A 25,757-nucleotide genomic window follows, 5' to 3' on the forward strand; every position below is an offset into this window, starting at 1 on the left:
TGTTGTTGCAAAGTCCATAGTAACATTGAAACAGACTTAACAGGTCAAATCTCATTTAATGATGAACATAATAGGTATAATTGTATTTAGTGATGAACAGAACATAGTCAACCATATGTGTACTTCTTAATTAACATGTTTTTTATCATACTGCTTGAGTAACAGGATAGATTTGACCAAATATTATGATTGACAAAGCAAATTATTTTGTAAATCAAGATCAAAAGAACAGATGTTATCATATTTTCCATTTAATAAAATATACAATTTTTGATTATGAAAATATCTGACTTTATCAACAAAACAAGTCTAAACATATTTCATGACCACTGAAATAGACATTGCCATTTTATGATTAACAGAACACGATGATGATTATCATGAAAACCAACCCAGCAGACTAAGTAAACTGTTTGAAATATGATCGTTAATCATTTGGCACAGAAAAGGAAAACTTAAGATCCGAGATAACAACTCGCATGCACGCACGCATGATGGAAAAAGAATAAAAATTTAGTTTAAACTTATTGAAAGTTATAAAAAGAAATATGTTGTTAAAACTGCATAAGCAGCAAAGTTATTGAAATTAAAGAATATGTTGATCAATTGTAAAGTGAGTTGAAATATTATCTGATTAACAGCAATAGTTTGAATGTCATTTTTCTTTAAACAAAATTATGAATAGAAAAAAAAACTTGATAATTGTTTGCTCATTGAAAATTAGTCAAGGACAAAGGGAAAAAAATTCTACAAAACCACAACCACATAGAACTGAAAGGATAACTTTGAGAATATCATTATATATCCAAAACAAGTTAGCCCCTAATGTGAATTGTAAACTGAGAGTATGGCTTTAATGTGTCATAAATGTATTTTGTAAGAAAGTTAATGTGCTTAATGTTTTTAACTTCTTTAGTACGAATTAAGCTGCACTTTGGACTAGTTTTAATTTATTACATATATTCTAAACTCTGAAGTGATCAAATTAGAAACTTTGCATTTGTAAGCTTATTATTTTGAAGGTTGAACATTTTTTACATGCTGCTGAATACTATTTTAGTAATACCTTACCCATTGTAGTTTTATTGACCACAAGAGGAACAATATGTGAACATTATAAACAGTGGATTATCTAGTAACACAAGTTAAAATTACTCGTAATACTGGGTACGTGCTTTAAACTGAGAAATTACTATATCTTAACTGTCTAAAATCTTTGTTTCCAACTTGTATGTTGTTAAGGTTGGAATTTACTAGGTCTTGCTAATCTAATAATTCAAAACTGAAAATTATGGCTTTCAGGACGTCGTAAAATATTGTAACTGTGTAAAGAATGGGGACAGTTTTGTCTCCAACCCTATTCAGATTTTCTCTTCAGAAAATTTTTTATTTAATGTCATCAGATGAATGAATTATTATTCACAGTAAGGTATTTAAGTGGTTAAATGTATAGACCAGTTTCTATTAAATTTGAACAGATATGATGGATTTTTGTTGCCCCCTTGGTAAATTTGTAGAATTTTCAGGCAAACTTATTTTAACTTGGAGGGCAGCCACCTTCCCACAACTGTCTGCAAGCAGTGAAGGGTGGTTATAGATGTGGCACATTGTCAGCTTGAGCACCCACATCTCGCTCTCCTAATTTCTTATTCTTATTCAAGACTAGCAAATTGGAGGTTAAGACCGTTAGACAGTGTATCCCCACTATAACATGGGTCCTACGTCCACTGTCACCTCCAAAACCTAGGACACATTTTATAATTCCACATTGTAGCTTGTACCCTAGGATCTTGTTTTAAAAAATGCAGTGTAATTTGTTTAATTTTAATGTGTTTTTGTTTTGGTGTAAAAAAATTATGGTTACTATATAATTATTCAAAGGATGGGATTTGCTATTTCTAAAGCACTCCTTCCACATGATTTTGTTTATGTATTTAATTTCATTTAAGTGTATTTAATTTCACTAAAATATATCATTTGTGATAGAAAAGTTTCTTTCATTTTTGAACATCAGTTATTAAATGTGCAATTTCAATGATTACCATATAGTAGTGGCGTACATGTGCCGTGCCAGCACAAAAACAAACTTAAAACATGATTTTTAACAAGTTAAATTTTTTCTTTACTGTTTGTAAATTTATGAAAAAGACAATAGTTCTGATTAGTACATCAACTTAAGTCTCTATATCAAAATTACTGTATAATGTTGAAGAAAAAGATTACATGGAACTTGTATCAGAAAGCAAGTTGTTCAACTTATGTTTCTGTATGGGCTCAAATACTTTTTCTTGTAGGTAATATTAATTACAAAATATACTTTGTTTAAAAATAACTATTGTTATGACACCTTTATAAGACCATGTACACCACTACTATCATTACCATTTTAGCTTTAGAAAGTATCTAAGGTAATTTTGAATTTTCCAGATCTTGTAAATCGCAACACAACACCCAGGATGCCTTGGCACGATATTGGCCTCCTCCTTCAGGGAAGCAGTGCTAGAGATGTATCACGTCATTTTATTCAGAGATGGAATTTCACAAAGGTGTGCTTGTCATGTAAAAATCTCAAAATCAAACTGTAAAAGCTGCTCAGGTCACTACATCAAAATTACTCTATAATGATGATGTAAAAGATAACATTGAACTTGTATTAGAAAGCAAGTGATTCAATTTATGTTTCTAAATAGACTCAAAACATTTCCTTGTGGGTAATATTAATTACAAAATATAATTTGTTTCAAGATGGAAACCGTGATTTAATGTTCTGACACATTTAGAAGTTCTAGATTATGTATTTCATTCATCAGTGTTGTTAGGTAATAATATTTGAACCTTTAGGCTCCAGAGAGACAAGCTTTTGTTATAATGTAAACTTAGATTAATTAGAGTGGAGTACCTTTTTTATTGGTTAATCAGCTTGAATATCTTCTTGATGTAGAAGAAATGTTAGTAGCATATTCAAATTGGTTGGTGTTTGATTAACGATAAAGAAAGTGCTTGAGGGAAGTATCCAGTGAAAAGTGAGTAACCTGACAGATATTACTGAGTTACTTAACAGTGAAAGACTAGTTTCCTTTACTGGTCTCTTCTTAGCACCATTATTTTGTCATCAAATCATTGTTTATTTTGGGTATATGTAGTTTTCATATAACATGGGATCAAGAAAGTAAAGTTACCTTTACTCAAGCAACTTTAACATTCTCTGTCCTTCCCCTGAGATAACAGCTATTCTGTATCTTGTGTATATGAAAGTAGACAGCAGTTTTTACCTTTGTGAAATTACTAAGTAATGCTGAATTTAACTAAACTAGATGAGATTAAGAGAAATACTTAATAGACTGGGCATGATATGTGATACAAAATAAAATCAATTAGTATTTAAATCAAGGACAGAGACTGTGCTTTATTTCTGTTTGCTGGATGATTTCTTTCACTGGATTTGCAAATTAATCAGCTGGTTTTCTTTCTCTAAGATAAATTTCCATTAACCAACTCGCTTGAGATTTAATTAATTAACATTTGAAATGTAATTTTTTTTTATGTAATAGAAGATACCACATTTACATCTAATGACTGGTACCACCCAGATGACTTCTCATTTTTATTGAGCTTATGGTAGGCTGTGACCTAGCGATATTATTTGGTCTACCTTGGTTTACATTAGCTGTAAACATTCTTGCACAATGTGTAGTAATAGTAATACCTCCTATGAGCACAACAGATATTGCTTCTGCAGAATGACAATGAAATGAAATTTGGCTGTAGTGAATTCAACTTAATGATCTTCTGGAACATGTTATGAGAAAACTGCATGGACTCAGAATAAATCTAAAATTGTGAAAATTTCTGCATTAAAATAAGAAGGTAGAAAACATGTATTTTTCTGTCACTTATCCAGTTATATTCTTTTTAATAAATCATTTTTGTTTTAAATGAGTGCAAGATATACCAGAATGTTATAAAGGCTTGAAATTAGGTATTATTTTAACAATTAAATTATTCAGCTAAATTTTATTATTTTTGGTGCAATAATTCAGATTTCCTCTTGCATAATGATTAGTTTATTACTGTACAGAGTAATCACTATTAGTCACTTAATAATAGGCCTACCATAATAATTATGTATACTTTAACACATTTAGACAAACAATATTTGAAATAAAATTTAGGCTAAAGACTGTTTTAGATGATCTATATATAGATTTATGTCCTTGTGTCCTTTTTTGGAACATTAAGTGATATATTGTTTTGATGACAACCAAAGCAGAAATACAAGTTTTTCATTCTTTACAGAGCTAAGTCTAGACAAACTATTATTTATATATATGTATGAAACTTGAATATAGAGTAATTTAAATTTCTGCTTAATTATCTGATAATAATTTTACTCTTTTAGCAGGTAGCACTTTATATATATATTGTCTACTTTAAAGCAAAAAGTTAGTTTCTTTGTAAACTTAAGATGATGTGAAGAATTTTGTTTGTTGAAGTTTAGTATGATTTTGTACTAATAAGGTAAATAAAATGGTATAATAATGCCTAAGTAGTGGGTAAAGGGGTATAGTGAAGTATTAAAATAAAACTTTTGTATTAGTTTGAAAAAGCTAAACAACACGTGAAATATCCATGGCTGTTACCCAAAGCTTATGACAACCTGAACAACTTCCCAAGTCTTCCGAAAGAATCAACAGGACAAATGTTGTGTGCAAATGTTCAGGTTAGAAAGTTTTGTTTTTTTCTTTCAGCTTTATGCAGAAAAGTTTGTTAGTGAAGACAAGTTTGTAAGCTACAAATTTTACAAGGGAAGAACTTAAGATTATTATTACTACTTATATTTATAAATGCTATGAGTATGCAGTAAAGAGTGGAGTATCAAAATATAAGACTATTAGAGGTATTATTTAGTTTATTTTGTGAATGAATATTTTATGATTGTTTATATTTTTTATTGTAACTCATTGATGTTGAGTATATAGTAAGTAGATGATTTAGTGATAAACATATATACAATGAATGAGAAACAGCAAGCAGAGACAGTAGCAGGAGAGAGAGTAAAGTTACCGCCAAAGAAAAGTCTGGTGTGAAGTTAATTTTCGTAGAAGTTTTAGTTGTAATGACCAATATACACCTAATATTTTTATATTAGAATAGACAAACAGTAGAAAAGGAGAAAAAGAATAATAATTCATTCTTTCAAAGTGCGGTTCTAAATTAATTGAATCATCGTGAGTGCACTTTGACAAAAGGAACAAAGGATATTTTGAAAAAAAGATGACCAAACAATTATTGGAAGATAATTGGAAGATATGGTATTTGATATATATATATATATATATGGCCCCAGACTCTCGTAGTGTCTTTGCACTATAGTGTCTTTGATTATACTTTGCACAGGATGGCAAAGTTGGCTTTTTATATCACAAATGTACACTTCTTTTCAAACATTCTGCATATGGGTCTGATTTGAAAACAAAGTAATTTTTATTTTTTGTACTTTCTTGTGCTTAAATCACTATATTACGTGCTACATTATCAAAACAGAGGAAATCCAGGAATCAAACATTTTTGTAGATAATTATTTTCCTGGCATTGTTACCCAGTCAATATAAAACATGAGCAATAAATTAATACTGGTGGTAGCAACGATACTCAGTTGATGGTTTATTGTAGTCTAATCATTATGATTTTATTTTTATCCACATGTAACATCAGGATTTTCTTATAATTAGTTTGTGGAATGTCTGCAGTGATGTTTATTTTGCTTTTAAATTTTCATTATCATTTATATTGGTGGCTTATTTTTGATCAAAAGTTTTTTAATGAATAGGATGAATTTTCTCACATAGTTATAAAAAATATATAGGTAAATGTTATTAACCTTCCTGGTCTGGATAAAATCTGATGAAGGGCCAGAATGTAATATTTTCTGTCACTGACTAATGTAATATAATGAGAGCTGACATAATTCAGCATTGTAACATTCTTTACCATTGCTGATAAAAACTGAAAAAGCTTATAACTGTTAAATTTTTAGCTGAGCTTTAATATAGGAGCTGTTATAGTTCAAAATTGCAATCCTTTTCTTGGTGTTACCTAACATAAACTAATGTTTCATATGTAATGTAAAGCTTAGGGAGACTTGACCAGATAGTTTCAAATGGAATAACCCCTAAAGGGCCCCTCTTTTGCATCCTTTTGTTTCTGGTATTCCTCCCAAACTGATTTATCTAACAAGAGAAGTCTATCAGCAGGAACTGACTAGGATTCTTGCTTTGTATGCATTACTTCTGATTGCCACAAGTTTAAGTCCTCTATTCAGTTTATGGTTTCCTTAGAAACAGTTTCTTACTTAATTCTTTTAGAAACTTGAGCAATTCAGTATGCCTGTTACCTCACCACTGTTGTTTACTCTACTATAATAGAATACATCAATAATCATGATGGAACTCAATCCTACAACCTTTGTTTTGTTACAGTCCCACTATTTCTTTGGTTTGTTTCACATCATGAATATCTGTGAATGTGTCATATACCAGGTTATGAGCATTTTTGTGGATTCTTTTTTCTACATGTTGAAAAAATTGTTATTTCTACCCTCTTATTTATATTTTTTTCAGGTACTGACCAATACCAATTCATGAAATGGACGAGTTATTGATTTTTCTCTGTTGGCCAGCTCATTATGCTGTCCATTACGATGTCTTCTATCTGTAGATGATCCTATTCTCTACTACTTTGGAAATGTCTGTACACCAGTCTCAGTCATTCATCTTTTTCAGTAATAACTGTCATCTACAATTATTTTGTGACTGGCTGTTGTGTTGTCCTTTATTAGAGAAGCCTTATTCTCTTTTCAGATATTTTAAATGTTGTCACATTCTTGAATGCATTTATCATTGGTATGTATCAAGCTTATTGGCATATATGTAGAAACTAATGCCTTAAAAAAAATTTTTTTTTTCCTTCAATTTATCAACATTTCTTTCATTCTTCATGCTCATATTTTGTTTTGTTTCTGGTTTGTTTGCTTATCCTGTTGCAGGCTGCAGAGTTGTCATCTTTAAATGCCAAGTAATTCATCTTCCTCTCCCTATTCTTTCATGACTTTTATGGTTCTGGTGGTTAGAGTACTCAACTGATAATCTGAGGGTTGTGGGTGGAGGTTGGGAATCTTACAGAAGTAGATATAAAGTGGTTTATTTATATTACTATGTTGTATTTACATCTAAATATTAAGATGATTGCCTTATTTAACATAATTTGTAATATTTATTGAAAAGGATGAAGGTTAGGAGTCTTAAACATGTAGAAATATAGGGTGGTTTACTTCTCCTACAAGGCTCTTCTTTGTCTAAAGATTGAGGGTGAGTGGATGCACAATGAAAAGAAGTTGAAATGTTGTGAGTTTAAGCAATCAATTTATTACTTCTAATTGATTCTCCATGGCTGCCAACTAGTTTGACATTCTGCATTTGGATCATATATAATAGATGGTATATTGCCAGTTCTTTCAGGAGCTATGACCACAGATGTGTTCCATTTTAACTTAATGGTAATGACAAGAATTGATTATGGATAATCTTTTAAAGTTTTATTGTGAATGTTTTAGCTTTTATTTTTATTAATTTTAAATTGTTATATAATGTTGATTTAATCACCTATTTAACAATTAATGTAACTTATAATACTAGAACTAATGACATATACCACAGTTATATGAAATGCATGATTATGTATTGTCATATACCAGGCATAATTGAAAAATGATGGCTTTTGTTTCTGGTATTCCTCCCAAACTGATTTATCTAACAAGAGAAGTCTATCAGCAGGAACTGACTAGGATTCTTGCTTTGCATGCATTACTTCTGATTGCCACAAGTTTAAGTCCTCTATTCAGTTTATGGTTTCCTTAGAAACAGTTTCTTACTTAATTCTTTTAGAAACTTGAGCAATTCAGTATGCCTGTTACCTCACCACTGTTGTTTACTCTACTATAATAGAATACATCAATAATCATGATGGAACTCAATCCTACAACCTTTGTTTTGTTACAGTCCCACTATTTCTTTGGTTTGTTTCACATCATGAATATCTGTGAATGTGTCATATACCAGGTTATGAGCATTTTTGTGGATTCTTTTTTCTACATGTTGAAAAAATTGTTATTTCTACCCTCTTATTTATATTTTTTTCAGGTACTGACCAATACCAATTCATGAAATGGATGAGTTATTGATTTTTCTCTGTTGGCCAGCTCATTATGCTGTCCATTACGATGTCTTCTATCTGTAGATGATCCTATTCTCTACTACTTATAATACTAGAACTAATGACATATACCACAGTTATATGAAATGCATGATTATGTATTGTCATATACCAGGCATAATTGAAAAATGATGGCTCATCTGTACTATAATAAAAAAAATCTTTCTTTATTATTTTTTAGATACTGAGGAGCATAGGAGAATGGTCAGCAGGAGTAAGAAAGACAGAACAGTCCATTCATAATGCTTATATAGATAGTATACAAAATGCTAAACATTACATCTATATTGAGGTAAAATGTAAATTTACATTTCTAGATGTTATTAACAGTATATTACATTTCAACTTTAATATTACTGAAGAGGAAATAGCATAACACCTGTTTCTTTACATTTATTTTATCCTTTAGTACTAATATTTTATAAAATAAACTTATAAAAATGAGTTAATAAATACCATTCATCTTCATAAAAATATCTTCCTGAATTTTTTTCTGTATATGATATTAAAGTTACTTTTGTATTAATTTATTATCAAATAGCACTTTATACATATGTGGAGTAATAATGTATATCTGTTTTGTGTTATTCATGAAAATGCCATAGCTTTGAAACATTGGACAAATTAAATTTCAACACACCTGATATAAATTATTGATTTTATTTTGTTTGTTTTTAAAATGACATTTTTTTCAGCTAGTCACTACAAACTGTAAACTCAGAAAGTGTATGATACTCAAAGGTTTTTTTACGTATTTTCAATATTTAACTTTCCATCCATATCATAAATATCTTAAGTCATTTTAACCTAAAAATATTTCTACGATAGAATATGTATTTTTCTTCTTGTTTAGAAGTGTTCTATGTTTAAAGTTGTTTTTTAGTCAAATAAGTTGTTTATATTACAATTTTAATCTTTCATTTAAATTATGTATGACTGATATAACATTATCAGTTCAAAACTTGTTGTTTTCTTTTTTACTGAAAGAAACTGGTGTAATGAAGTGAGGTTTGTGTAATAATATGCAAAATGTGTATTGTATGTATTTACTGGATGGTTGGATATAAAGTTTTCAGTAAATGAAACAGAGTGGTATACAACCCAAGTATGTATTTTTGGTATATGCACACATATAACATGAACTAAAGCTGTAGAAAAGAACAGTTTAGTCTCCTTTGCAATATTTAAAAAGCATACATGATAAACTAAAGTAAACATTGAGTCTTTTCAGATGTTTTTTTTTTACTGAGAACTCCTGGTAGCAAATCATCTATATAGACACACACATTCAACTTTCATCATGCATTTTGTATTGACTTTTGGGTTGTATACCAACACTGTGGTCACATGGAAGCTGCAGTCTGTATGATGGATAACTGTCTAGGATAGAATATACTAAAGCATGATGACTAATGACTAAGCTAAAGAAGGGTTTTAACCATTTTGAGTGAGTGAATGTGGTGTCCTTAAACTGCAGCTGAATTCAAGTCTACTATAAGATATTTAATATTAAAACTTTTGGTATTTAAAATGCAGATCATGAATATGAATTGCTTTAAATTAATCTGTAGGATTTGAGAAAATTATGATAATGACATGCCATAGTTCTGTGATTCCAATTTTGAAGAAGTGTGGGATTTTTATTTAAAAGTTAGTTGTAATGTTAGAATTTATTTGAAATTTCAAAGAAGTATAAAATAAAAGGTACTTTTGTCATGACTTAAGCCAAGAAATCTTCAGTAATACAAAATGTATCTGTTTGTGTTGGACCTAAGAATTAAAGTTAAATAAGAACTAATTATGTGTTATTGTGAAAAAAAAATGTATGAAAGGAATGTTTTTTAAATAAATTAAAGTTTATATTTTTTGTTTACACTGATAATATAACTGCCTATTTTATAACTTATTTTGTATTATTTTATAGAATCAATTCTTCATCACTCAGGCTGCTGGAAACACTTGCTTGTCAATGAAATTTCTGAAGCTCTGTATCGACGCATCGTAATAGCTCATAAGTAAGTCAAGGATACTTATTAGTTTGAAGAAACTCGTAAAAATTCGTAATTTCAGCTTTATATGTCAATAGTCTGTAAAGTTTACTTTGACATGCATGTCAAGTACTTTTGAATGTACAACTTTCACACAAAAACAGTTTTGAATAATCCATGTGCAAAGTAATTTTCATGTTAAAATTAAAAATACTTTTCCTAATTGCAAACATGTCGAATTTCATTTGCATAACATCTAAAATCCTCCTAAATACATTTCAGATGTTTGTTTTCAGTAAAACTTTATATTTCACCTGCTATTTTATCTACCACAACTCTATACAAGGTTGGTCAATTTGACTGACCTCGTACCCTCGTAAATTACCCTCTTTATCTTTCTAGTGTGACTTCAATTGTAGTATGAAACATCTGTTTTTCTTAAATAGCTTTAAATTCATAACAGCATACATCTATTTATAATTAAAGTTTAGTTTTATTGCCATTTTGATTACTCTTTGAACTACCAACTACTATCCATGCCATAAGTTGTAAATCACTCTGAGAATGTGCAACTAACATTACATTATCAAATTACGTAATCAACAAAATGCCCATGTGCATATCTCGTGAAATATATCTGTTACAAAAGGTCCCTATTTTCACATTTTAGTTACCATAACGAATAAACATGAAAAACTAGAAATAAAGTACTTGCCCAGTTTTCTTCTTTCTTGCTGTCAGTTGTTGATGAAACTTAACCTTACTTTTTATAATAATGGTAGTAATGCACCAAAGAACATAGACTAATAATTTACAAAAAATAAACAGTTTCCTCTAACTTTCGAAGTATTTATGACTTTCTAATTGTGCAACAAGAGCCATTACAAAGTCATCCTAGATATTCATTAGCTTACAATGGAAATGGAGCTTGCACTGTTCAGAACACAATGTTATACAATATGTAATTTGATAGATGAAAGTCTTGGCTTTCTGTTGGTTATAGGTAATATATAATTAAATATAAGAGAGAGAACTATTAATAAGTCATGAAAGAGAGGATTTAACAGATGGATGTTGCAAGAGCAGTCTAATTTTCTATGTGATAGCTCTGTAACTAAACAAATCAAAGGCAATAAGAACTATGGTTTATCTAAGTAAAAGCAGTAGTATAGTGAGTAATTTGTTTAATTTTTTTATTTGGTGAAGGGTTAATGGATAAAATAGAGAAAAGAAGATATCTAGAGAAAATGTCACGTGACACCCAAGGGGGAAATTCGGGATTTTTCAAAAATATTTCTTGTATAATTAAGAATTTAAAACTACTTGTATACTTGTATACATTGAAATATGGAGTATTACTTGAGATTTTATACTATACTAATTGGTATAACATAAACAAAAAGTAGTTTAACATAATTTTGAATGTAAGACACTAAAATCTTGCGTCATGCACAGTAAAAGATACCCGTAGTGATAGGGTTTACCCTATGCATATGGGAATCAAAATGGACATATCACAAACTTTTAACAGAATTAACTCATAGTTTGACTTGTAAACTACACTTTGATGCTAAGTTTATAATTCACCTTTTTATATTATTTATAAATAATATAAATGATGTGAAGGCTCTGTAACTTCTCATTTATAGGTTGTTCAGCCACTTAAAAATATATGTATGGTAGATATTGGCAAGCCAGAATGTAAAATTTCATTTTATTACTTCTTTACTGAGATATCACTGTGTTTGTTCTCAACACATTGATGTGTCCCTCCCTTATCGTCCGTCTTATGAGAAATGTCTGTAATTGTCTCTTCCATTGCTAAGGATATGTTTATAACCAGTGGAAAAATCAAATTCTTAAATGTGAAAAATATATTGTATGAATTGTTTTAGTGGTAAAATTCAGTATTTTGCTCTTAGTTTGAAGTGTTTAAATTAATGATATTGCTCTAAGAAATAATAAAATTTTCAAATTTATTTAAAGTTTAGTTAGAAAACCAGATATATTACAGTAAATTTGGTATTTTATTTTAATGTGTTGTTTGACAGATACGTCAACTATATTTTGGACAACCAACATAGTAAGAAAAAGTGGGCTTACTAATAAACCATTTACCTAAATTCAAAAGGCTTTTGGGCTAAAGTAAGAGTTAAACTTTTTGGTTTTTCCAGTTTTTGTTTATTGTGTGTTTTGTAACAAAAGTAACTAAAATATAAAAACTAAACTTTTTAGGTTACATAAGAAAGCTCAAATGTGCATTATAAATATATTTCCCAAATATCAGTATCTTAATTCAGACCATTACAATTATTCAATTATTTGCAATCTTTCAGAGTAGCAAGTCAGTAGCAAGAAGTGTGCTTCAAATAGATTGGAATTGCTTGGTACCAATTTGCTTGCAAAACCATAACCAGATTTGAAACGTGAAAGTTTATTGGTTGATAGATGAATAAGCTTGTTGAAAGAGTAAATTTCACAACCATATGCACCAATACAATCTTTGTATGTGTATACAGTATACTGCTAAATTTTTAACATCTCAAAAGGATCATCAATATTTCAAGAATTGCTGTGTTTATTGCATTGGCACCAAACTATATTACAAACATTTTGACAAATTCATAGTACAGTGTTATTGCTCTGGATAGTACTTGTTGTAAAACACTTTAGGATACATACATAAGCCAATAAATTTCACATCCGGTTGTTGGCATAAATGTTTTTCAAAGATTCTAGATAAGATGAATACTTTACGAATATGTGCTTGCAAGCATCTTTGTGTGCTCATGTGTAAATGTGTGTGTGAGAGAGAGATGTTAGGATGTGCTAATAGTTTCATAACAAATGATTGAAATTTCTGAATTAAGTATAAAAAAACGATATGCTAAGATCTTATGAGTTTGTTTTCTCAGTATTTCATCTTTATAGCCTTATAACTATATGAATTTTCTATTAAAAATTCTTTTATCACTCAAGTTGCAGAAAGTTAAGCTACTAATGAATGTGTAAATTCAGAACATTTAGCAAATAAAATCTTCATAAGAATTTTTTATTCAAGATTTTTTAGTTATTTACCATTAACAGAAATTTAATGCTTCAGGTAATCCAATATTAAAATTTTTAAAAGAACAGTCTGAATATACTGTTTGCAGTTCTTTAGCAAATATCATACTTTGTATGTTTTTGTCATTGATCTCTGATTCTCATGTAGCTAAGAGTAATGTGTAAATAATAATATACATATATATTGATTTAGTATTAAGTTATTACATTAGAACTGTGATCTGCAGTGTACTAGAAATAAGGTCACATGAGATCTCAGTATCAGAATGATGTACAGAAAAATTAATACTTTAATCGCAAGTGAAAAAAATATTTCATTATTTCTGCTAGTGACCTCACCATTATTGGCATTTCATTGTTCCTACTTTTTGCCATGTTTTATAATTGAAATACTGTCACTGTAAGGTAAAATGATTTAAGTATGTAATAAAAAATTAAGATAATTTTTATTTTATTTTACCATATTCTAATTTTATAGAGAAGCAGTATGCAAAAGCATTCCTGATGTAGAAGTAATATTTTATGTGTTCCAAAGTCAGTTATATTTCTCTAGAAACAAAGAAAAATTCCGTGTCTATGTTATGATGCCATTATTGCCAGCATTTGAAGGAGAACTTGGAACAACTGGAGGTACAGCTATTCAGGCTATTACCCACTGGAACTATGCTTCCATATCTCGTGGTCCGAACTCTCTCTTACAGAGACTAAGTACAAGAGGTAAAATACACGTTGTAGTTAAATTTTATGTGTAAAATGCAGTTCTTAGTAATGTATTATTTTACAAGTACACATGCTAGTGTGTGGATCAAATGCTACATTTAAAATACAATTTTGGCTGCTTTTCTTCTTAATGTAATGTTAAAAATAAAATCCAGTTCTTGATTGTGCTCTCTGTTTTTGAATGATTTTCAAACGTGTTCACAAAGGAGATTTAATATAAGACTGTGCTAAATGAATTCTTTTTTAAACTTATTATGTCTTGAAATAGCTATAATATTGTCTTTTTCTATGCTTAAACACCTTGCTTATGAATTACTCACCCCTTTAATTCTGTTCTTTCATGTTTAAATGTAAATAAACATTATCTCCAGTAATACCTGTGTAGCCAAAAAAGTGCTAGTATCATAGTAGTAAACTATTTTATGTTTAAAAATAGGGTCCATCTATAAAAGAGTGGAAAATGAATCATTCAAATCATAAATTAATCTTCTTTTTTATTACTTCACAAGTAGAATAGACTCAGTCTATTTTCTTGTTGTTCTCCAATGCTGGAGAGATGCCATGTTTTTAGTTCATCTGCTTTTAATTATCACTCAACTGAAAATTATCTTATGATGAGAAAACAGTGTGGAAACAGAAAATAATAGGTGCTAATAACAAAACCTTATGAGGTTAAAGTACTTCATTTCAGTTTTGTTATTTAACCAGTAACTGTAAAATTGTTTTCTTGGCACAACTAGAAAGAGCATTAAAATAGAAAGTTTTGTATTTTTGTAGGACTATTAGAGAAAATGTGAAAGTGAATCTATCTAAGGTTGTGAATTTAGATTAAACATTCTGTGTTTCATGTTTTGTGAGAAATACAGTCATATTAACTCTTTGTATGAAGCAAGTTAGTTTGATATCATGGAAATGTGTGCTATAGCTCAAAATTTACAAAATTTGGCAAGTTTTTAATAAACATTACAAGTGTGTTTTATACAAAAAGAATAAGATTTTCAAAGATGTTTCTCTGAATTTTACAAAGCTTTTACTAAGTCATAATGAAAAATAATTTTCATATTAAGAATAAAAATAATTATTTCATTTAAAGTATTGTTTTTTTATAATTTATTTGTGTAACCTCTGGAACCTCCAGAGTGAATATCAAAATAATTTTTTTTGGTAAAAACTTCATTCTCTACCCTAATGCCAACTGCAGTGCATTTATTAATATACAGTAAAATCAAAAGTTGAAAATGTGAAAAAAGTTAATATATTTTTTTCTTCTTTGAATGCATTATTCATCACTGGATAATCAATTTAATTATTATTATAATATCAGCTGTTAATCTTTCCCTGATTTATTTTCATTTTATTTTAGCTACATACTTTGTTTCAAAAGTTGTTTGTTATTCTGTTAAAAACAATAAATCATAATGAGAGCTCATATCTATTTTCCTCATGGATAAAGTAAAAAACTCAGCCAATATACACATACTTTAAGCTTGCAAGCTTGAGTTCTTAAAAGCATGTAAGATTTTAAATTTTTTTGTTACCTAATAAATTTTTACTTTTTACACTTTAGTAACTTTTATTTAAAAATGTGTAACAATAAATGAAAAAAAAAATGTAAAACAAGACATTTAGCACTTACTGAACTTGTTGAGGCTCATTTATGCTTGGATGCATTATTTCAGTAACCCTGCTTTTTTATCAGGTTGGTTGTTCCCCCAAAATAATGTATATATCTTTCAAATATATATTTTAGAACAAAAAATTTTTAACATAAATTTGGAACGTAACTGTAAAGGATCTAACATGCACACGTTCACTCTATGATACACATAAGGTTAACTTATATGCTCATTGTGATAAGTGTGAAACATTGATAAATGTTAAATCAGTTATGTTCAATTTTAGGTTCAGAAAAAGAGAGAGGATTTCAAATGCTTTTAATGTTATTTAATCAATAATGTATGTTCCATTATCATTAATTACTTCCTGAAAATGATTCACAAGCTTCTGAATGCCACTTCTATAAAATTCTTGGGGTTTGGAGGAAAAGATGTAGAGAGGGTAGTTTTGACATCTTCATGTGTTCCAAGTTCTTTCCCATTAAGATAGTTCTGCAAACTTTGGAATAGATGATAATCAGATGGGGCAAAGTCTGGAGAATAAGGAGCATGTGGAAGTTTTTCTCAGTCTAGCTCTTCAATCTTTGCAGATGTGATCCTTGCTGTATGGGGCCGTGCATTATCCTGGCGTAACACATCATCTTTATGATTAATCAAAGCAGTCCATATTTTTCTTTCAGTGCAACATTGAGGCATTCTAACTGTTGATAACAGAAGTCTGATGTAATTGTTACACTGAGTGGCAGAAACTCAAAATGGATCACACCAACGATATCCCAACAAATGCTTAACAAGACTTTCCCAGGGTCTAAGTCCATTTTGGGCTGTACTTTAGCCAGTTTACCTGCACTCAGCCATTACCTGTGGTGCTTAACATTTTCATAATATATCCATTTTTTATCTTCAGTCACTAACCTGTCCAAAAAAGGTGTTACATTCAGGAGAGTGCAGAGAAGTGCAAACATCCACTCTTGCTCTAAGGTTGGCTTCTGTTGAATCACAGGGACCCATTTTTCAAGTTTTGACACATTTCCAAGCTATTGCAAGTGATGGTGAACTTTTTGAGTGGATTGAATTAAGCTTCTGTGCTAGTTCTTCAATTATTACAGCACAATCTTCATCAAGTGTAGCTAGCAGCAAGTCATTATTATTCTCGACAGAATGACCTGAACATGGCACATCACTTAAGTTGTAGTCATCTAATCTGAACTTCTGAAACTACCTTTAACATTTTCTTTCATTGAGAGACTCTGCACCATAAACACCTTGAATGTTTCATGTAGTTTTTGCTGCACTATTGCCTTTTTTCAACTCGTAAAGCATTATATGCCTAACATGCTCCTCAAAGACCTCCATCTTCATGAGGATTTATTTGATTAATGATCTGAAAAAGTGCAGTTGGGTTAGTTTCTTTTATTTGTCTGAACATTTTTATACATGTCCTACTACATATTAGGCATTAAAGCCTTCTAGAAAGGCAGAAATGGTGATGCACTTTCTATATTAAATTTTCATACATTACTTATGGGATGAACTGATAGTACCATTATACAACAAATTATATTTCAGAAGAATAGCTGTTGGCATGGCATGGCCAAGTGGTTAAGACACTCGACTCGTAATTTGAGGGTCGCGGGTTTGAATCCCTGTCACACCAAACATGCTGCTCACCCTTTCACACATGAGGGCATAATAATGTTACAGTCAATTCCACTGTTCATTCATAAAAGAGTAGTTCAAGAGTTAGCTGTGGGTGGTGATGACGAGCTGCCTTCACTCTAGTCTTACACTTCTAAATTAGGGATGCCTAACATAGATAGCTCTCATGTAGCTTTTCACAAAATTTAGAAACAAACATAATAGCTGCTTCTACTATATCAGGGATGGCCAAACCATGGCGCATGAGCTACATGCGGCTTGTGGAAATATGTTGGCTGAGCTCCTTTATGCATCACAATTAATATAAAACATAAATAAAAAATTTTCAAGCTTTATAATTATTTACCAGGTATAAACTTAGAGTCCACTGGTTTAAAACATAAGTTTAATGTTCATGATGAGTAAGTATATTTAAGAATTTAAATCTTAATTTTAATGATAGATTTGAGTCAAGGATTAAAGAAATTTCAGACCAGCAAGGATTAAAGAGGAATTGTGCTGGAGAATCAGTAATCATAGATACTGGTGCTGGCAATGTTAGTTTTAGTGGGCATGGCTTGTGATCACATGATGGAGCACCTGCAATGGTGGGGAAAAATGCAAGATTAATTGCACTTATGAAAAGTGATCTCAGCTTGCCACCTTGATACAATGGAACTGTCAAGGTTTACGTTCTAATCTGGATGATATCAACACATTGATTGCTTCCTACTATCCTGTATGTCTTTCCTTACAAGAAACATTTCTAAAACCTGCTGATACAGTCACCCTTCGGCAGTTTTCTCTGTAGAGAAATGACAAGCTGTGTGATGGACGAGTACATGGAGGGGTGGCACTATTGGTTGATCAGCATGTGCCCACCCTGTCTTTGTCACTCAACACACCCTTGGAGGCTGTAGCCATCCATGTTTTCTTGGGTCATACCATCACTGTTTGATCTCTCTACCTGTCCCCTGGAGAAATATATCATCAATCAGACCTCGATGCTCTCATTGAACAGTTGCCATCTCCCTTTCTACTCCTGGGGTACTTTAATGGACATCATCCCCTCTGGGGAAGTGCTGTTATTGATGGGAGAAGTCGCTCTGTAGAGTGTATGCTCTCTGATCACAACCTTTCTCTTTTCAATACTGGTTCTTCCACTTATTTTCATGCACCTAGTCAGTCGTTTACCGCTGTTGATCTCTCAGTTTGCTCCCCTTCATTATTCTTCCATTTTTCATCGAGGGTTGACAATAAACCACTAGGCAGTGATCATTTTCCTATACTTTTGAGAGAGACTGGCCGTGGTCAATGCCACCCTACCCGCGTGCCCCAGTGGAATCTGGATCAGGCAGACTGGTCCACTTTCACTGCTCTCGCAGAACTTGATCTTGCCATCGTGAATCAGCCATCAGTAGATGACTGTGTGGCAGCAGTAACTGGCTGTATTATACAAGCAGCTTCAATATGATCCACGGCAAGAGATTTGGCGTACAGTTCAGCAGTGAACACAGAAGCTGTAGAGGGGATTCTGCGCACAACCACCAAACTGCAACAAACCATGGCAGAGCCCACAGAATTACCTGATTTGGAATTATCTGTATAAATTGGAATGGAATGATTGTTTGAAAGATGTTCAGTAAATAAAAGATAATACTTCCAATCAGGAGTATCTGCCTTTTTCAGAGACTTAAAGAAAGGTCACATTTGGGGGCTGTAATAAGCCATGGTGGGTTGGGCTGACCTGTGGATTCTGCAATGTTATCCAAGGACAGACCCAATTCATCCAATTGTGCCTGAATGCGAAGGCCAAAAGGAGCAATGGCAGATCGTCTGTTCTGAAAAAGTACGGCCCACTGAGGAAGGAAAACACATCCCCGGGTGGGATGCTTTGGTAAGGATCAAAGTTTCGAAGAATATAGTAAAGATAGTTGCAAACAGCGAAGGTGCAGAGAAGATTCATGAGATTCAATGTATAAGCTTTGAACTGGAGAGGTGCGGAAAGCCCCAGTGCAGAGTCGAAGTCCTTGGTGATGAATGGGGTCCAGCATCTTTAAGGCCGAGGGTCTGGCAGAGCCACAGACCATTGGTCCATTGTCGAGTTTTGATCGAATAAGAGCACGATATATCTTTAACATAGAACATCGATCCGCTCACAAACTGGCGATAGAGAGGACATGGAGGATGTTCAGTACTCTTGTGCATTTGACCCGTAACTGCTTTAAGTGTGGTATAAAGGTCAGCTTACAGTCAATGACCAAGAACTTGGTCTCAGGTACCACTGGCAGCAAAACTTCACCAATATGAAGTTCAGGATCAGAGTGATTACCCTGTTGGCAGCAAAAGTGCATGGAAACGGTTTTAGAGAGAGAAAAATTAAAGTCATTCGCCATAGTCCACTTCAGTACACGATTGATGGCAATTTGTAGTTGCCGTTCAATATATCTTATGTTCGACGACTGACACGAGATGTGAAAGTCGTCCACATACAGCCCATTTGCAATAGTGAGAGGGAGTTGTTCAGTGATGTCATTTATATTTATACTGAACAGTGTGACACTCAAAACATAGCCCTGAGGAACTCCAACTTCCTGTACAAAAGAACGGGAAAGTGTCAAACCAACACGAACTTGGAATCTCCTGTCCATTAAAATTTTTTTAATAAACATGGGTAAATGGCCCCATAACCCATATGGGGTTATGGTCAAAACGCCATACCACCATGCTGTGTCATAAGCCTTCTCAATGTCAAAGAATATTGATACAAGATGTTGGCGTTTGAGAAAGGCTTCTCTGATTGACGTTTCAAGTCGAATTAGGTGGTCTGTGGTGGAGTGCTGTCATTGTAGCCCACACTGGGTGGGTGAGAGGAGGTTGTTTGATTCGAGGAACCAAACAAGATGAGCATTAACCATCCTTTCTAAGGTCTTACAGAGACAGCTCGTCAAAGCAATTGGATGGTAGTTTGAAGGAATCTTGGGATCTTTCCCTGGCTTAGAGAAAGGTAAAATAATAGCCTGGTGCCAGGCATTAGGAAAAACATTCTCCTGCCAGATCTGATTAAAGACAATTAGAAAGACATCAAGAGAAGCAGGAGATAGATGGTGCAGCATGTCATAGTGTACATCATCAGGTCCAACAGATGTGCTGCCAGACCTATGAAGGGCCATTTTCAGTTCCACCAGTGTAAAGGGATAATTACAGTCAAAGAGACAGTCAGTTCGAAAGGAAAGAGGTGAACGCTCTGCCTGAGTCTTGATGGCCAAGAAGGTGGAGGAACAAGCAGAAGTGCTAGATACCTGGCAAAAGCATTCATCTAGAGTATCAGCCACCTCCTGACCATCAGAGAGTAAGATGGAGAGGGGGACAGAATTGTAGTGCCCACTGACCTTTCGAATCCTGTCCCATATGACCTTGGAACTGGCGGTAGAAGATATGCTAGTTGTGAACTTAATCCAGGATTCCTTCTGGCTTTGACGTCTTACCCATCTGGCATGTGCATGGGTCCGTTGGAAAGCGATGCGGTTCGAAAGTGTGGGATATCTATGAAAAGTATCCCAGGCCCGTTTTTGAGCCTTCCGTGCTAAGTGGCAAGCAGGATTACACCACGGACGAGGATATCATGGAAAACGTGTCGAGGTTTTAGGAACATACAATACTTATTATGCTTGTAACTTACCAAGAGTTTACAATTTATAGTGGCACCAGTCTTATAGTATTGTAAATTTTAATCTTCAAACCTTGCCACAATTATTTTATGTGACTGTAGACTTGTATGTAGCTTTGTGTTCTTCAGTGTGGGTATATTATTATATTCACCAGTCAATGAAGTGTCTTCAGTTTGGTATCTTTCATTTTCTGTGTCTCTGGTATTTTTCTTTGGCAAAATTTGTAGGGTAAAATAAAAGGTCTTTATTAATGCAATTCTTTTTATTTGTATATCTTGTTGTTTAATTGCTTTTATGACTATTTTGTGTTAGTTTTGAATTGTAGAATAGTTACTAGAAAAGTATAGTAATTTTGCTAATCATCTGTTTAGGGCTTCCATATTAACAAACTAGATAAGATAGTAAACTTCCAAGTTTTTGTTTTTTTGTAGATCTGGTACCACCACCCTTTATTTTTACTTTTTTCTGAGAATTTTGATTGTATTTTCTTGAATTATACATTTAAAAATGGCTGGTATGGTAGAGAAAGCACTAATAGAGGAGCAAACAACGTTTTGACCTTCTTTGATCATTGTTAGGTTCACAAAGAAAGATAGGGTTACTGACTGGTAGCTGACCACATGTTTGAAGTTGGTTGTATAATTGAGTGTAGGAATGTAGAGGGTATGCTTAGATGTTGGATATATTTATTAATATAGGTATGAAGGTGTTTGTTTGTATTGATTTAATATGGGCTTGAGTTGTTGTACAAGTAAGGCTTCTTTAATTTTGCATTTTTTTATCTTTGGTTATTTATTTTTTGGGTGTTTTCTATTGTTATGTTGTTTTTATTTGATTTGCAATGTTCGAAAACGTGTGAAGGTGACTTTTTGTGTTCTTTGAATCTGGTTTCCATTTTTCTACTTGTTTCTCCAGTATAGAAGTCATGGCAGTTATGATGAGTTCTCACATTGTATTTTATAAATAATGTTGGTGTGGTGTTTCTCAGTGTAGTTTTTATATAGTATAGACCATAGTTTTGTGCCTGGTTTTTGAATATATTTGGTATTAACTGGAATGTGATATTTTGTTACTAGTTTTTGCCAAATGTTGGTTATTTTTCCGCTGATATTGGGAATATATGGTATGCAGCAATATATGGTTTCATGATTTTTTGATTCGTGAGATATATTTACTTTTGTTGATTGATTTTGCATTTTGTCTAGGTGTGTGTATATAATGTTTTCTATGGTTTATGGAGGAAACATGTTGATGAAGTATTGTCTTATTTTGTCTAATTCGTCATAAATTTTCTCTGGTGAGCATAATTTTATGGCTGTGTTTGTTAGATTTCTTCGTATGTTGAGTTTTTGTTTTGTTTGGAATGTATAGTCCAGTATGGGTGATTGTTTGGTGGATTCTTGTTTTAAATTGTGTATCGGATCTTGTAATTTTGAGGTTAAGAAATATTTGATTGCTTTCTTTCCTGTTCACATGTGAAGTTAATGTTGGGATGTATAGAGTTAATGTGATTGAAAAAATTAAGTGTGTGTTCTGTAGATGTGAATCCCGCAATTGTGTTATCTACATATCTGTACCAATATAGTGGTGGATGTAATGCTGTGTTAATTGCTTGTGTTTCAACTTATGTCATAAAAATATCGCCTACTACTGGTGATACTGGGTTGCCCATGCTTAGGCCATTTGTTTGTATATAGTTGTGGTTGTTGAACATGAAATTTGTCTTCATCGTGATGAATTCTGTGAGGTTTGCTAATTGGTTACTGAGAGTGTCTATTGATGGGTTAGCATCTCAGATATAGAATTCTAAAGCTTCAGTGGTTGAGCCTTCTGTAAAGAGGGAGATGACGTTGAAACTGGCTCTATGATTAAGTTGATTTAAGGTTATATTTCAGATTAGAGCGTTTGAATGAGCTGGCTGATGTTACATACTGTGTTTTTCAATATATGATTTTCTCTATAAGTGGGTTTTCTCGTCATCATGGATTTTTTGAATAGTTAGTAACCACTCCACTGTTTCTTCTGCTTCACGTCTAAGAAGTATTCATACTTGTTCTAGATGCTAAGCTCTCATTGACACACTGAATTATGTATACGTATATGTCCTTGTTTCACAGTTACATTTCTTGCATATAAAGAAGCATTTTATGTGAAATTAGAGCATGAAATATCTCAGTTGCATTTTATGGTTGTTGTAAATGCTTAGGGCACTAGTTATTTATATGGTCAGGCATGCTTTATTTAACCCTTAAACAGCAGCCATCATCAGTTGATGCTGATATGTACAACATTCCTCCTGTTTAAGGGTTAAACAATTACCAAATTTTGACATTTTTTTTCATTCTTATTCATTCCACTGTTTCTTTACATTTTCTAAAATGCATTCACACTTGTTCTAGATGCTGAACTCTCATTGATTTTTTTTTTTTTAAATTCTGTCAAAAGTTTTTTAATTACTTGACTGTCATTGGAAATTCTGTAAGTTGATTATTGGTTAGACCATTTATTTTTCTTCTGGTTGCCTTAATTGGAAAGTTTGCAGGTAAAATTGTGCATTTAAATCAACTCAGTATTCTTAAGTCATCACTCTTTTTCAAGCATGTTCTTGGGTATCATTGAAAAAAAACATGGTGTTATATATGAAAAAAATCCTTTTTCTCAAGCTTCATATGATACCCATATGATGGACTTTATGCATTTCAACTGCTTCTTCTACTGAAACATTCTTAAGAAAATATTCAGCAAAACTGTGTGCATGATCAAAAATATTCAGTCATAATCAAATAAAACACTGAGTGCACCGAATTTATATTTGACATGTTACAAGCCTACTATTTATGAACCTCACTTTCTAAAGATATTTCTATTCACTCAGAAATACATTGATTCAATTCCTTTATCCACTGCTTTAGTGAAAACACTAGAACAAACTATTTTCATCCAAGTTTAGCATGAATCTAGTCATTACTCTAAGCTTTTTAATAAAAAATCTACTGCCAACCAAATATTTGTTTTGAAACTGAAACATTATCTCAACACCAATCAATGAAAATATTGTGCACTGTATTCTCACTTAATTCTTCACAGGCAAGTAAAAGCATATAACTTCATATTGTAAAGTGTTAAAATCAAGATTAAGTTCTTTGTTTTCCTTCATATGGTATTTCATAGTTTTGTTCTCAGTGTAACTGGCTCACTTTTGTTAATGAGTCATTAATGACTTTCTGCAAAGCCCATTGAGACCACTCTAGATTAAATACAGTATTCTGCAGTAACATGAACATACTGTCCTAAACAATGGGCACACCAGTAGCCAAATTTACAAGACACTATTGCCATTCACAAATCAAAATATATCTTAGGATGGCTGGTATGAGTATTAACACTTTTACAAATAAAGCAAAGAACAACATTTTGACCTTCTTAAGTCATCTTCAGGTTAACAAGGAGAGTTTGTAACTGACTGTTGCTGTGCACATGTCTCAGGGATGAGAGTATAAATGGGTACGGGATTGTAGGAGGCATTGCAGTTAGATGTTAGGTTATTAATTAACATAGGTTATAAAGGTTCTCATTTGTATGGGTTGAATTTTGGTTTTAATTGTTGATTTTGAATTTGTGTATGTGTGTTTTCCTACTTAGTATTTGGATGTTTTCTATGGTTATGTTGTTGTGTTTCTTTGATTTGCAGTGTTAAAACACATGAACGTGTTTTTTGCATTCTTTGAATCTGGTTTCCATTGTTATGCTTGTTTCTCCAATATAGAAGTTGTGGTAGTTGTTGCATCATATTTTATAAATTCATAAGTCAGTTTACTGGCTTTAGTTGGCATTATGGAAAATTAGTACAGACAATACAGTGAAATCAAGATTATTATGCCTGGAATTACAACAACCTAAATTACACTCTATGCTGAGAAAGAACAGAACTTTGCCACTGCATATGAAGATGAAGTCACACACATGGACAGAAGGAACAGAAGTTTGCCAACGCGTATGAAGATGAAGTTACACACACACACACACACACACACACACACACACACACACACACACACACACACACACACACACATGGATGGACGGAAAGAACAGAACTTTGCCACCGAATGGACGGACGGAAGAACCTAGTAAGTATTGTATCAGGATAAAATAGTCTTGTGGATTTGATTAACAGAAACTAATAATCAGTACTGAATTGAATTAACAATTAGAAAACATTGCTTAGCACCTTTTTAACATTATCATTTTAACACATTATAGCAACTAAATCCAGCACTAAAAGCTTTAACATTTAGTAAAAACATCAACATATGAAAAAGAGGTAAATAATGTGTTTTTATTCTATTAACACTTTTATTTAGTTTCAAACCATAATATATAATTGTACTGTCCATAGCATTTCATGAATAAAATAATTCCTGTTATATAAAGTAAAATATCAAACACCTTAGCTGTCATGAAATAATGCAATGGTAAAATAACAAGAGAAAGAAATGGCTTGAAGATATTGCAACTGAACAAGGTTGCCACAAATAATTTTTCAAATTTAGTTTATTTCTTTTTTTCTTGGTGAGACCTTGTCTTTTTTGCAAAAGAAAATTAGTGACTTCAGCAGAATTTACCTCATCTTGCCACCAGCATCCTTTATTGTGCATGTTACAAGGTTTTAGTGAGTTATATTTAAAATTTACTTAACCCTTTCAGTGCCGAATAACAACTTTGAATGTTTGGCATGGTGCTGAATATATATGTTTAATACTTCAACTAATTTCGGTATCAGTACC

General features: G+C 32.0%; 1 protein-coding gene across 1 annotated transcript in view; it reads left to right on the forward strand.

Moving 5' to 3' along the window:
• Pld (Phospholipase D) overlaps positions 1-25,757 on the forward strand; it is a 153,133-nt gene that overhangs the window by 106,717 nt on the left and 20,659 nt on the right. The window contains 6 exon segments of the mRNA XM_076448349.1: positions 2,428-2,546; positions 4,598-4,720; positions 8,453-8,563; positions 10,196-10,226; positions 10,229-10,286; positions 13,879-14,042. Of these exon segments, the coding sequence (XP_076304464.1) occupies positions 2,428-2,546; positions 4,598-4,720; positions 8,453-8,563; positions 10,196-10,226; positions 10,229-10,286; positions 13,879-14,042 (606 nt within the window).

Source organism: Tachypleus tridentatus, chromosome 8 (genome assembly GCF_004210375.1).
Source record: "Tachypleus tridentatus isolate NWPU-2018 chromosome 8, ASM421037v1, whole genome shotgun sequence".
Classification (NCBI taxonomy): domain Eukaryota; kingdom Metazoa; phylum Arthropoda; class Merostomata; order Xiphosura; family Limulidae; genus Tachypleus; species Tachypleus tridentatus.